The 14,341-nt window shown below is 49.9% G+C and overlaps 1 protein-coding gene across 1 annotated transcript in view; it reads right to left on the bottom strand.

Annotated features, from left to right (window-relative positions):
- The window catches only part of IGF2R (insulin like growth factor 2 receptor), a 96,082-nt gene extending 86,127 nt beyond the window's left edge, over positions 1 to 9,955 (bottom strand). Inside the window, exon 1 of the mRNA XM_087817729.1 lies at positions 9,807 to 9,955. Within this exon, the coding sequence (XP_087673855.1) occupies positions 9,807 to 9,955 (149 nt within the window). The remainder of the gene's footprint in view (positions 1 to 9,806) is intronic.
- Positions 9,956 to 14,341: the final 4,386 nt, after the last annotated feature.

Genomic DNA, 14,341 nt, shown 5'->3' with positions numbered 1-14,341 from the left:
CTCCCTGGCCTCTTCCTTTTCTCTCGGTCACACACTGCTCCAGCGCGACAGCCCCTTTGCCGTTTCCCAAGCATGTCGGCGATGCTCCCTCCAGAGGACCCCCCAATTAGATGCATGGTTCACTCTCATGTCCTTCCTGGTCTCTGCTGAAACATCATCTTACAGAAAGGTCAGGACGGTGCACCCCAAACAGAGCAGCCCCGTCCCCACCACCTCTGAATGCCACCCAAGGCCATTAACTCCTCCGCCTCCTCTAAGGGGCCAACTCTAAGAAGACAGGAGGGGGAGCCGGCTGGTTTCGCACTCTGTGGTAACACTTCTACAGCAGATGCAGGGGGCAGGGCCCCGGAGGGTGACTCAGTGAGACTTGCCCTTGTCACTTCTAGGAACCCAGTTCTTCAGCGCTTCCACGCCGGTGGTTTGGGTTTCTATTTACAAGCCAGGGGCGCGGAGCAGGGACTGCTGGGGAGTTTCTGTTGTTTTTCAGTACAAAACCGTGTTTCAGGGTGTGTAACTGGTTTTAGAGCGGAGAGAGCCTACCGAGGGCAACAAATTAACATTACACACAATCAAGTCCGGTGGGCACCGGGCTCCTGGCGAGCTCTCCGCGTGCAAGCCGCACACGCGAGGGGGGAGCACGTGCAGGGTGACAGCCTCCGAGACTCCGGTGAAAGGCGGCTCTCAACTTTCCTCCCAGGGACTTCAAAAGCCACTCTCCACTGCTGCCACGTTCCTGGACCTGCCTCTGGTCCCTCCGTGTGCCGGACGGAAACTGAGACCGAGTCTCACAGCCTCTCTTCGCTCCAGCTCTCCGGGCCTGGTCAGAACTGCGCGTAGGAATTGCCCCCCGGCCTGGGGAAGCTGCGCTCCTCCAGTTCTCTGAAGGACACTGCCCCAGGGGAATCTAAAAGCACAGAAAGGAAAAGGAAAATCCCACCAAAGGTCTCCAGCCGAGCAGAAGGGCAGTGTCACAGGAACTAGAGGGCCTGGGATTTCCCCCAGCGTGCTCAGCACTGCCTAACGCAGGCACAAAAATAGGCGCATGACGCATGGCTCTGGGCACCTCGACACCCGAGCCTGCGGCAGCTGTTTCTTGTACGACACAGAGGTTTCGCAAAGCGCTTTCAAACCTTCCCACCGGCCTGCGCTCTCTCCCTGTCCCCACCTGGTGGGGTCTGCCGGGCGGGAGCCCCTCTGACCACTGCCGCCCACGCAGAAGTCGGCAGGGACTTCTCGACTCCCACTGAAGCGCAGCAGCCACAACAGGAAGGGAGGGCGAAGCCAAGAAAACTGCAGGAAGGGGCCCCGGGCCGCCCGACATATGGCACCTGGCACCCGCCCAAATCCCACACCTCCGATCCTCAAGCCCCTCCTTGTTTGAGGGAATTTGAGTGGGGCCTTCTGCTACTCGCACTGAAGGAATCCTGCAGGGTGCATACCTCGAAACCACAGAACTCTGGATGCAAAATGGACCCCGAGAATCACAGTCCAGCGGTTTTAAACCTTTTTTCAACGATGGAAACGTTGCTTTCTCCAAAAGATTCTTTCGTGGAGAGCCAATGCATAAAACAGATACATAAGAAATGCTCTCTGGTTGAGGCACTAATGGGAACCCGGGGTACAGAGTAACAGGCTAAAAATATCTCTGATCTAACACAGCAGCCCCAACTTACAGAGAAAAAGCAGTCACTTCCACCCCCACCACTCCTGAACCCTGAAGGTGGGCCAGCCACCTACAAGCCTTCTAATTCTCCTACCAACCCTAAAACCGCTATGGGCACAAGGCAACTAAGACCTCAGAGGATCACTAACTTTCCTGAAGCCCTACAACTGGTGGAAGAAGGGAAGAGTATGGATTTAAAACCAGGACAGCAACTTCCCAACTTGAGGCCCATGGCGCTGGAGGAGGGAACTGAGATCCAGAGAAAAGAAGGGGTCTGCCACAGCCAACTCAATAATCCAGCTCTCCCGCTCCAGCTGCAGGCAGAACACACTGCACCCTGCCAACTGCCATCAACGGGGGCTGAGCAGCTGTCTCCTGGCAGGAACAGGCTGGGGGTCATTATGGGGAGGGCGGAAAAGCACCTAAGACTCGAAGGCCTGACACAGGCACAGCAGCCAGAGGAACGCCCTGCCCATCCCCCAGCCTCCCCCAAAACAATTTCTAGCCAAGCTCCAACAACTGCTTCCATCTGACTCCACACAGCTGCAGCACAGAGGCAACGCATGTCCAGAAGGAACCGTACCGCAAACAGCACCCTCAGGAATCACCAGCGGCCACAGAGCGCCAGCACCACAAAAACAATATTGCAAACACCAACGGGAAACCGGGCCCAAGGAGCGAGAACAAACAGAGCAACCAGAGCAGAACCTTGCAGCCTCTTCCGAGGGGCCTCCCTGAAGAAAGCGCAGGCAGCGGTTAATATACATCGATTGGAGGCCTTGTTGAAATACACACACACACACGCACACACACGCGCGCACACACACACGCACACACACAAAGGTTGAAGAGCTTATGAGCAGGAGAACTGCTAAGCTGGGAGACAGGACACCAGACATTCTATGGAGCCCTGTCCAAAGCGGTAGCCAGATACAAAGAGTAAAAGGCCAGTGGAGCCGGACAGAGCATAAGCTAGGATAAGGCAAGGCTGAGCAGCACATTAATGAAACCCTGACTCAAAGAGAGAACATTTTTTCCAAACACACAGAACACTCTCAGCTTGACTAGGTGCTAGGCCACAAGGGAAATGTCAATAAATTCTACCACGTTTACCGGCCACAATGAGGGGAAAAATCCATTCACCTGGGGGTAAACAGTCTAAAAAATTCATGAGCTCAGGAAGTTGAAATAGTTAGAACTTTTGGGTCCATGAAGGAAATATTTAGAATTGAAGAATTAAAAACTACGTACCAGATCCTATGAGTAGTATGGTCCTCAGGACAAAGAAACCTATAGCTTTAAATGCATCTCAAACTAGGAAAAGAAACTTGAGATAGAAGTTAGTCACAGAGAAACAGAAATTAATAAAATCAACAATAAGCTGTGATAGAGATGGTGAACCAAAAATGCTACTTCTTTTGAAAAGGTTAAAAAAGGTAAATAAACCTTTAGTAAATGTGATTAAGGAGGGGAAATGTATAAATAAAGATCAGGAATTTTTAAAACTTACCTCCAGATATAAACAGTATTTTCAAAAGTACAGAAGTAGCATGCTACATATTTATATATAAATACAAAATTAAAATTACAAATTCTCTAGGAAAACACAGGCTATCAAAATTGGCTCAAGAAAAAGTAGAACATCTGAACAGATAAAACAGATAAAACTGAAACTATAATGCAGACTCCTCCCCCACTGCATCCTAACTCCAAGAAGGCGCCAGACAGTTTTACTGGTGAGTTCTAACAAAATGTAAGGAAGAGAAAATGTCGGTCCTACACAAAAACTGTTCCACGGTATAGAAGATATTAAAATCTACCTAGCTCTTTCCACAGAGCAAACATATGCTTGGTACTAAAGTCAGCCAAGAACAGCAAAGAAAATCACAGCCCAATCGCACTTAAAAACAGCTGCAAGCATCCTACATAAAATATTAGTAAATAGAAATAGATGTATTAATTTAAAAAAAACTTTCACCCTTTCCTCATATCATACATAAAAATAACTCAGCCCTGGCCGGTGTGGCTCAGTTGGTGGAGCTTAGTCCCATCCACCAAAAGGTCACCGGTTCCATTCCTGGTCAGGGCACATGCCCAGGTTGTGGGCTCGATCCCTGGTTGGGGATGCATACAGAAGGCAGCAAAGATTGATTTTCCTCTCTCCCCCACCCCACCTCTCCCTTTCTCTCTATCTAAAATTAAAAAAAAAAAAATCAATAAAAACATATTTTTTAAAAATTAACTCAAAAACTGTTCTTAGGGCTAAACATAGATCTAAAATTATAAAATTCCTAGAAACAATGATAGGAGAAAATCTATTTGACCTTAGAGTAGTCCAATGGTTCTCAACTGGAGGTAATTTTGTGCCCCACCCCAAAAGTCATCTGAAACGTGTGAAGACATTTTTGTTTGTTACAAATGGGGTTGGGGAGTGGTATTCCTGGCATCTAGCGGGCAGGGGCCAGGGATGCTGCTTAACATCCCACAGTGTACAAGACAGCCTCCACCACAAAGAGTTATCCAGTCCCAACGTCAAGGGTGCTGAGGCTGTGAAACCTTGGGGTAAGCAAGGATTTCTTAGGCTACGAAAAGCACAAACTGCCAGGCCGGGTGCGGCTCAGCAACTGAGCATCAACCTAGGATCCAGGAGATCGCAGTTCGATTCCCAGTCAGGGCACAAGCCTGGGTTGCAGGCTCGATCCCCGGTGGGGGGCGTGCAGGAGGCAGCCGATCAATGACTCTCTCTCATCATTGATGTTTCTCTCTCTCTCTCTCCCCCTTCCTATCTCTGAAATCAATAAAGACTTTTAAAAAAAAAAAAGCACAAACAATTAAAAAAATTTAAAAAAAAACATCAACTGGAATTCATGGAAATTTTTTAAAATATCTGTTTTCCAAAGAATATATTAAGTAAATGAAAAGAAGCAAGCCAAAGACTGGGGAAAAAATACTCATTATACACATTACACATACCTAAGAAAGGACTTGTACCCAGAATACATAAAGACTTCTTAAAACTCAATAAGATGACCCCCCCAAAAATTTTAAGGGGCAAGTGGCAAAAGACTGTTTTTAACAGACACTACAAAAGACATCCAAACAGTCAATAGCTCATGAAAGATGTTGAACATCATTAGGCATCACAATAAATACAAGAAAAAATACTCAACATCATGAATCAGCAGGGATATGAAATTAAAACCACAGAGATACAAGTGCAAACCCACAAGAATGGCTAAAATTAAAAAGACTGATAACATCAAGTGTTGGCAGAAGATGTGGGACAAATGGAACAGATTGCTGGTGGGAATGCAGAATGGGCAACCACTTCTGAATACAGCTTCACAGCTCCCATAAAGTTAAACACTCGCCATTCAAGTATCTTCTCCCATCCCCACCCCCAAAAAAAGAATGCACGTGTCCACACAAAATCTTACACACAAATATTCACACCACCTTTATTCATAAAAGTCAAAAAGTAGTAACATCTAGGCTACTCTTGGATCAAAAAATCAAAACTAAGATGACACATTATTTAAAATTAACAAAAATAAGGAAAGGAGAGTGTGGCTGCTGCCTCCCTGGGCAGAAGGGCCAAGGCCAAGGCCAAGGCCAAGACAATCTTTGGGGATCCCAGTGTCACATTCCATTTGAGGTGTCTCCATTCCAGCTCTAGCCCCTCCCAGTTTTCCCTTCTGCTTAAAGAATCACTTGGGGAGTAAGTGAATCCTGTGTCACCTCGTCAGGATTAAAGGTGAGAAGGCACTCCTAGCATAAATTCAGGCCTCTGTCCCTCACTGGTCATGAGTCAGCTGTGAGGAAAACACAAGGACCCATGAGCACACCCAATCTGAGCCTCACCCGCCTCCTCACACACCCTCCATGACCAGCAGGAGAATTACTGAGAAGTCTCCATTTCTGGGGCAGTAAAAAGGAAGAAAAGGTCCTGGCCGGTCTGGCTCAGTGGTTAGAGCATCCACCGGCAGACTGAAGGGTCCTGGGTTCAATTTCAGCCAAGGGCGCATACTTCCATTGCAGGCTCGATCCCCAGCCCCTGGTTGGCGGGGTGCGTGCAGGAGGCCACCAATTAATGTGTGTCTCTCTCACATCAATGTATCTCTCTCTCTCTCTCCCCCTTCCACTCTCTGAAAAAGCAATGGAAAAAATATCCTCGGGAGAGGATTTAAAAAAAGGAAAGAAAGAACAGAACAGTACCTGCGAAGTAATGAGCTACTCTCTGCCCCTAGTCCCAGTTCTGGAACCCTGCTGAATTCTCTCTGCCCAGCACAATGCAGTTCTATATGCCAAGATCAAAATGAAGATGAGAAGATTCCAATTCTTTTCCTCAACCCCCTCTTTTAAAAATTCCTCTGTGAAACTGATAAAAGATGTGAAGCCCGATCAGGAATTCATTGCCTGGGAATTTGTCAGGAAGTTGTTCTAAGAAATAATGCACGCGGTCTAATGTACCCATAATTAACAATCTTGGACTTCTACACACTTATTGTTGCAAGAAATGTACACACACAAATGGATGTGGTCCAAGTTTAACATGTGGCCCAAATTAAGCATATAAGCACTGTTCCTTCGGAAAAAAAAAAAAAAAAATTTGCAGGGGGAAAAAAAAAATCTAGAGACAGCAACTAAACCAACCTCAACTCCCAGCTGGCTTCGCTATCCTCTCGTCCTCGATGTAATAAAAACTTCCAGGATTTATACCCAAACAATTGGGGGAAAACTTGTTCTGAATAAATTTTAAAGTATTTAACTACTTAAGTCAAGCCTGCCCAATGCATTATTTTATAACTAGTACAAACTGTTAAGACTTCACTCATTAAGAACATTAACACCTAAATAAAGGGTGGAAGCTCACCTATGATGCGTGTAAGACAGCACTTTAGAAAGTGTGAATCACACAGCAGTGAGTAGATTCACAGAGCATTTTGGTCACTTCTGGCAACTTTGCTTGGCGAGGCCCCTGCCCCTCTCCTTTCCTCCCCTCTTCTCCCTCCCCCTCCCCCTCCCTCTCCCTCTCCCTCCCTCCCTCTCCCTCTCTCCCTCTCTCTCTCTCTCTCTCTCTCACTGGTCCACTGACACTCACAGACATTCCTCACCAGCAGCACAACATTCCCTCGGCCTCAAGATCTCTGTACGTGCCAGTCCCGCAGCCGTCACACTGGCCTCGGGAAATGTGTTCTTTCTACCAGCACACCACCTCCCAAGAAATAGCTGAAACCGTGGTCAAGAATCACCAACAGCACAGGACTCACCTGGTACAGCAACCCCCAACACCTAGAAAACACAACTGAGTCACCAAAGAGCAAGCGCTCTAAATAAGCGCCCTGTACAGCCAGACATGCTTTGGGAAACGTGCCTGTGGCGTCCCTGCTTTTCTGTGCACAGCTAGCAGCGGCCTGTTCTCTCCATGCGCACGGTTTAATTCAAGCTGCTGCTGAAAGTTCCAACAACTGACTGCGCCAGGAACTGCACCCCTGCCCACCACCCTCAACCCCGGAGTGGCCAAAGCCACTGCTCGCCCCCAAGCTTTGCTCCCATCCAAGGGCCCCACCAAGTGCAAGCACCCCTGAAGCAGGCCCGGACTCCTCTCCTGTTGGTCTGAAAGGACTGCAGATGAAAAGTCCCTCTAGGATTCCAGAGGAGAGGCTGTGTCCCCAGAACTTCAACTCCATATTTTAGAGGCGATGAGAATTTACTATTAGGGATCTAATTAGACCTGTGGCCTGGATGAGGGGTTTCTGGGGACTGCCCTGGGCACCAAATCACAATGAATTAGACCATTTCAATGGAAAATACCCAATGGACAAACACTGGAGTGCAACCCTGTGTCTCCATAGACAAGCTACACAAACAAAGAAGTCGACTTCTCATGCTCCTAGTGGAGACCTGGGTGAGCTGTTTACATTTCAGCCAAATGGACACCCAGGACTGCATTGAAAAGGCAGCTCGACACAGCCTGCTTTGGTGATGTTGCACAGAACTTTTCATACTGGATTTTTTAAAAATGATCAGCTCACATCCTCACTCTTCAAATGTGTGCTAGAGTCAAGGAACTTTTATCCAGTGTTATCTCAAAAAAAAAGTACATGGATTTCTCTCTCTCTCACCCCCCCCCCCAGAAAAATGTCTTAAGAAGCATCTAGGCCAAGGTATCCATTTAAAACAGAAACAAATAGGAAGAGGTTCACTTGGCACGTACTGGGTTGAAAGGAGAGCTTACACGTGGCTCTGGAGAAGTATCAGTGCGAAGCCACAGAGCAGAAGACAAAGGGGAAAAAGTGTAGGGCCCTCTGAGCCCTTTGAACCGACTGAGGGATCTGCTGTCCCAGGAAAAAGTAAATACACCCACTTCAAAGATACCCTCAGACTGCAGAGGGCACGTTTATCATACTAACCATGCGTATCGCCCTGCAGGCACTGTAACGGGCACTCGGTTATGCCCACCTATGAAGGTAGGAGGAAGTATTTAAAGATACAAAGGCCATCTTCTACCCAAACGGAGAGGCCGTGTTCCACCTAGAAATGAGGTTAATGAATGCAGGTTCAAGGCGCTGTGGTGACTAAACTAAAGCAAACGTGAGCCCCCCCTTCCCCCCGCACTAGCCACCCAGTGTGGGTCTGCCCTTGAGGCCAAGTTTAACCTTAACTATTAAGAAATAAATTCCAATTTGCTAACAAGAGCAAGACTTGGACATCGCTAGCTCAGCTGGGTTAATTTCTTAGACATAAGGTTGGTCACAGCAGCCATGATTCAAAACCTCTTTCAATGTCCGCCTCAGCCCGACCTTGCTTAGCTGCAGCCCTTTTCTGTGCATTATGCTCACTAGGTGAGTAACTATGTATCTCAGGGCAGCTAACTGGCCTAGGAACAAATGTGCAGCAAACCCTCCCTCCAGCAGCCCTCCCCGCTCCCAAATCCAGGGGAAAGAAAGAGTATGGGTCTTGCCAAAGAGTTTCTATTGTGAGCTCAGCCTCGCTCTCCTTAGGAAAATAATTTCTGCAAGTTCTGAACCGGGGGTGGGGGTGCCAATAAGACCATCCCCGGTAGGTGGAAAGAATAAGAACCCCCTAAGTCTTCCCCACAAACTCCGAGTTCAGCTCAAAAGTGGGCTCGACTTCACTTTATTCTAAGAAGTAACTTGCTAGGGCCAAGGGGGACTGCGGACTGTCCTCTAGTCTTACTGAACTTTTCATCCTGCTTTCTTTATACCAAAGCGGGGAGGGAGGCTGGATTTTCCATCCTCCTCAACAGTCCAGAGAAGGCGGGTCAGAAAGGTCTGGCCACCGGCACTCCCCGGGCCCCGGGGCTCCTCGCCATCGCAGACAACGGAGAGCCCTCGATGGAACCAGCGGTTACACAATCATGGTTCCCAGAGCAAAAGGCTCCACTACAATAATCCGCACGAGACAATGACATCATGTGAGCAACGAGACAGGAAGTTAGGCTCGGAGAAGTGGAGGGAGAAACGCTGAAAGCCGGGACAGGATGGCCACCCCCTATTCTTCCATCAAAAAAGGTCAGTCACTTGCTGTGGAAATGCTCCTTAAAAGAAAACAGGGAAAACCCACACGGAGGAAATCAATCAGCAAGTGAAACCAACGTCCCGACTCCAAGGCCATCTGGGCGCGAGCCTCTGCACACGGAGGGGCCTCGGCGCGCCCCGCCGCTGGAACTTGGAGGCAGCGCGCAGTGGGAACAAAGCGAAGCCGTAGCTCCTGCGCCCTCCAACTTTCGCAGGCGCGCCCCGCGAGGGCAGGCGCGGGGCGCGAGGGTGCCCGCGGCGCGCCCCCCGGCCGGGTCGCGGCAGCCCGCAGTCGCACACAAAGCGACCGCGGACTTGGTGACAGCCACAAGTGGCCAGGCAGCGGCCCCCGGGCCAGCACCGGGGCGGCGCGCGCCCCGCGCCCCCCGCGCCCCGCCCGCGCGCACGACCCCTCCTTCCGTGTCTCTTCCTTCACCATCACGCGGGCAACTTTCCCTCGGGGGCGGGGAGGGGGACCCAAACCTGGACTGGAGGCGACTCGGGGACCCCAGACCCTCCCCCCGAGCGCCCCCGCCCCCCACCCGTTCCCGCTGCGCGCCGGGGGCACCGCGAGCGAAGCCTGCGCCGGGCGGGCCACCCACCTGCACAGCTCGGGGAACTCGGCGCCCTGGGCCCGCGCGGCGCCCGGGGCCCAGACGAGCAGCAGCAGCTGCAGCAGGAGCAGGGAGCGCAGCGGGCGGCCGGCGGGCGCGGGCCCCAGGTGGGCGCTCCGGCCGGCGGCGGCCCCCATCGCGCAGGGCCCGGGCTGCGCGGCGGGCGCGGGGCTAGCGGCGCGCGGCTGCCGGGGGCCGCGCCCGGGACATGGGAGCGCCGCCAGGGTGGAGGCGGACAGGAGCGCGAGAGGAGCGGGAGCGGAGTGAGAGCCCGAGGGGCGCGCGGCTCGGCTGGGCTCGGCGGCGGCGGCGGCGGCGGCCCCGGAACCGCGTCACGTGACCGCCGGCGGCACCGCCCCCGCCCCGCCCCGCTCACGTGACTCCCTTGTTCAGGTGATCCCCGCCCTCCCGGCTCCGCCCAGGCCCGGTCACGTGAGCGTCCCACGCGTGGGGCGAGGAGCGGCGTGGCACTGTGGCCGTCGCAGGTGCGGGCGGGGGCGCGGGCGGCCCCGGCCCCGGCCCCTGCCGCAGTTTCTCCCAGCGGGCGCCCCGAGTCGCCACGTGGGCGCTCCCCAACTTCGAGTGACCATTTCCCGGCCCGGACAGGCAGGGCGGGCGCAGGAGGGCTCGCGTGCCCGCGGGGTCCCGCGCGGCTGTTCGCCCGGCCCTGCCCCGCCCCGGGCCCCGACCTGGGCCCGCAGCGCCCCTCACAACCGTCTGCGGGGTGCTCCCCCCCGAGCGTGGCTCCCGCCGAGGGGATGGGGCGCCGCTGTGGGACCGTGACGTTTAAGGAGGCAGAAGTGTAACTGTGGCGCGAGTGCGGCTCGGCAACGCTCTCCCAGCCCCTCTGTTCAAATCCTCTGCTGGACTCGCTCCGTGTGGACGTCTCAGAGCTGGGCAGAGTGAAAGTAAAACGACTTGAACTCAGTTTACCTCCTGGCGCAGCGAGCGCACGGCCCGGCGTGATCGCCTCGCAGCAGCTGCGCCCCGACACTCACCGCTCAGCACGCCGGAGCCGGCGCCGGCGGAGGGCGGAGGCGCAGAACGTTAAGCAGCCGAGATGTGGCAAAGCTGGAGTTGAAACAAATGCAAATAATCATGATTCAATAATAGTTAACATTCGTTGAGGAGGTAATTATGTGCCATGCAACATAAAGGTGCTTTTACTTAGCTCATTTAACCCTAAGGCAACCCTGTGAGAGGGGTATCTTTATTGCACCATTTTCTGCTTAAGGAAACTGAGGCGCAAAGAGGTTAAAAGGCTTTCAAGACACGAAGCTAGTAAGTGCAAAAGCCAGGGTCTGAGCCCAAGCCAGCCGGTCTCAGGGCACGTGGCTTAGCCACTGTGCTCTGCCAAAGAGTAAGAGAGGAAAGTGTTCCAGTGGCTGGGGGGGGTGGGAGGGGGGGGCCTGAGATGTACAACTGGGGGCATCAAGAAAGGATTTGTCCAGGCAGAAAAATTTTCTTCTACCCTTCTAGGTTGTTTGGCTGGCCTACTAATTAAATTGACATAAAACAGATTAGCAGGAGGAGAAAAAAAAAATTTAATGTCCATATCAGAGCCCCATAAAAAAAGGAGACCCAAAGGTCAGGCAATTGAGGCTTATGTGCCATCCTGAGCTAAGGAATGGGATGGGGTCTGGGGCTTCAAAGGAGAGGAGGGTTGATTCCCAGAACCGTAAGAAGAGCAGGAGCTTGATAACCAGATATTTGCCCTGAGCTGCAGTTAAGTCTTTGAGATTAAAAAGTTATCTCTGGTAATAGCTCTCTTTCAAGTCAGGCCCCCTATCTAAATTCTTTTAGACAGTTATGGGAGAGGTAAAGGATTTTCTTGAGTCTGCTGGGTCTTGATTGCCTTCAGCTCAGAATAACCCACGTGCCAAAGTAGCTCATTTTGGAGTAGCATATTCTGCTCCCCCTCGGGTTCATATTTTTCTGTTCCAATGTTATAATTGATACAGGTAAAGATCTTCAGGGGATACTCAAACCACTAGGTGAAAAATTATTGCAAACTGGAATATTCACTTTTTCTCGAAGTATTTTTTCCTAAGAGGATATATATCTTTACAGTGGAAGAGAACCACTACAGTGGTCTAGTAGAACCACCTTCATCAAGTGATTTAAATTAGTATCACCAATATTTGTAAAGAACTAACACTGTCTGCTTCCTAAAGTGATGAGATGAAAAGCACTGCCAAAGGATAATATTTTAAAGAGTGCAGTCATGGCTCAGATGCAGATGTAAGATGAACCCGTGTCAAAGATATCATTCAACTCATTCATTAATGTAAGAACCAGGAACATGTTACAACTGGTTCAAAGTAGAATCCAACACATACTATGGGCAGTCAGGACGCCTAATGGAAGATTGGTCAATAGCCATAGGTCAAAATTCAACTGTATGTCTAATGGAAACTATTTGCATTTCTAAAGGGAAGAATCATAGACAATACCATCAGTAGTCTACAAATTACAGTTGTAAAATAGCTCGAAAACAATGAAAGACACAGACCCACATCGAATTAGATAAACCAGAGGGTGCACTAGACAATGCCCAGCTTTCCATTGAAGTTACTCAATAATATATTTGGTCCATTTCTTTTTTGTTGTTTTTGTATCGTTATTGATTTCAGAGAGAGGAAGGGAGAGAGAGAGAGAGAGAGAGAGAAGCATCAATTATGACAGTCATTGATCGGCTGCCTCCTGCACGTCCCTTACTGGGGATGGAGCCCACAACCCGGGCATGTGCCCTGACGGGGAATTGAACCGCGATGTCCTGGATCCTAGGTCAATGCTCAACCGCTGAGCCACGCCTAGCTGGGCTGTTTGGTCCATTTCAAAGTCTTTCACAATTTTTGCCTGCAGTACACAATATCACTTATGTGATATTCTTGCCCGCATGTAACCTAAATATAACCAGAATGAAACAATGAAATCCAGATTGTGAAACAGTCTAGGAGAAAAGTGAACTGGACAATTCAAAAATGCCAGTGCTCTGGAAGACACACACACACACACACAAATAAATAAATAAAAAATAAATAAAAGGAGAGGCAGGAGTAGACTCTAGATCAGGCTAGCAAACAGCAGGCTGAGGGCCAGCTCTGGCCAGGCAGCTGAGCTGTTTCGAAAGTCAAGTGTCATTGTAACACAGCCACACCCATTTGTGTTCCTATCTCTTCGCTGCTTCTTTTGTCTCCAGTGGCAGAACTGAGTTGCAACAAAGCCCAAGAAGCGTCGATTATTTCACCATCTGGCCCTCTACAGGAAAAGTTTGCAACCCCTTTTCTAGATCAGTGGTTTGCAAAAGTGTGGTCCTTGGACGAGCAGCTTTGGCATCACCTGCCAGTTTGTCAGAAATGCCAGCTCACGTGCTCCACTCTAACCTAGTGACTCAAACTCTTTGGAGATGGGCCCCAGAAAATTGTTTTAACGAGCCCTCCAGGGGATTCTCACACACGTGAGGGTCTGAGAAACACTGTCTTGAATTAAAGGAGATTAAAACAAGACGACAAATTGCAATGCATGACCCTTACCTGGGGCCTGGGTCCGAAAAAAGGAAGGAATGAGGGACACTTTGAGGACAATTGGAAAAAACTTGGATAAAAATTGTATATTAGAAACTCTAAAGTCAAATGGTACAGGAACTAACTCTCCTGTATTTCATTTAAATTTTGCAGCAAACCTTCAAGAAAAGAGACTCAGAGATGCTAGCCCCGTTGCTAAACATAGGTGAAGATGGTATCTGTGCTCTTGTACTAGCCTTTCAACCCCTATGGAGGTTCGACGTCTTTCAAAAGAGAGTTGGGAAGGAGATCCCGTCCCAGAGGAGACTGTGTTTGAGCAGAGCCTGGAAGGATGGGGTAGGGGACAGAGAAAGGACACTGCACAGGGAGAAACAGGCAGGAGCTACCTAACGAACAAGACCTTTTTTCTTGAGTGAAAACCATATGGGAACAGAAAGAAACTACTTTGGCCAAAGATTGTGCTACATCCTGGCCTCATTAAATGTAGTCTTTCCTTCAAGTAGTTCCTGGCTTAATAGGGACCATAGACCATTTTAATGTAAGTTTGGAACAATTTTATTAGGGTCATTTCCTACAGAACCTTAGATGGCCACTTAAAATGTAGATTTTTGGGCATGGCTCAGCAGTTGCGCATCGACCTAGGATCCAGGACATCAAGGTTCGATCCCGGTCAGGGCACATGCCTAGGTTGTGGGCTTGATCCCCAGTTGGGGACGTGCAGGAGGCAGCCGGTCAATGACTCTCTCATCACTGATATTTAACTCTCTCCCTCTTTCTTTCTCTCTCTGAAGTCAGTAAAGATATATTTAAATATATATATATATATATATATATATATATGGCTGCTTATAATTTTTTAAAAATTTAGATTTCCTTGGATGTAAAGTGAGGAACAATAATAGCTGACAAAATCATGCTTATTAAAGACCATTCTGCGTTGTTGCATTCGCTCATCATAGCATAGTTATGAGATAGGCATTGCTCTTGTCCTCATTA

This window comes from Miniopterus natalensis, chromosome 5 (genome assembly GCF_054644295.1).
Source record: "Miniopterus natalensis isolate mMinNat1 chromosome 5, mMinNat1.hap1, whole genome shotgun sequence".
Lineage (NCBI taxonomy): Eukaryota > Metazoa > Chordata > Mammalia > Chiroptera > Miniopteridae > Miniopterus > Miniopterus natalensis.
The sequence above is the reverse complement of the archived record's forward strand: the minus strand, read 5'-3'. Positions and strand labels throughout refer to the sequence as shown.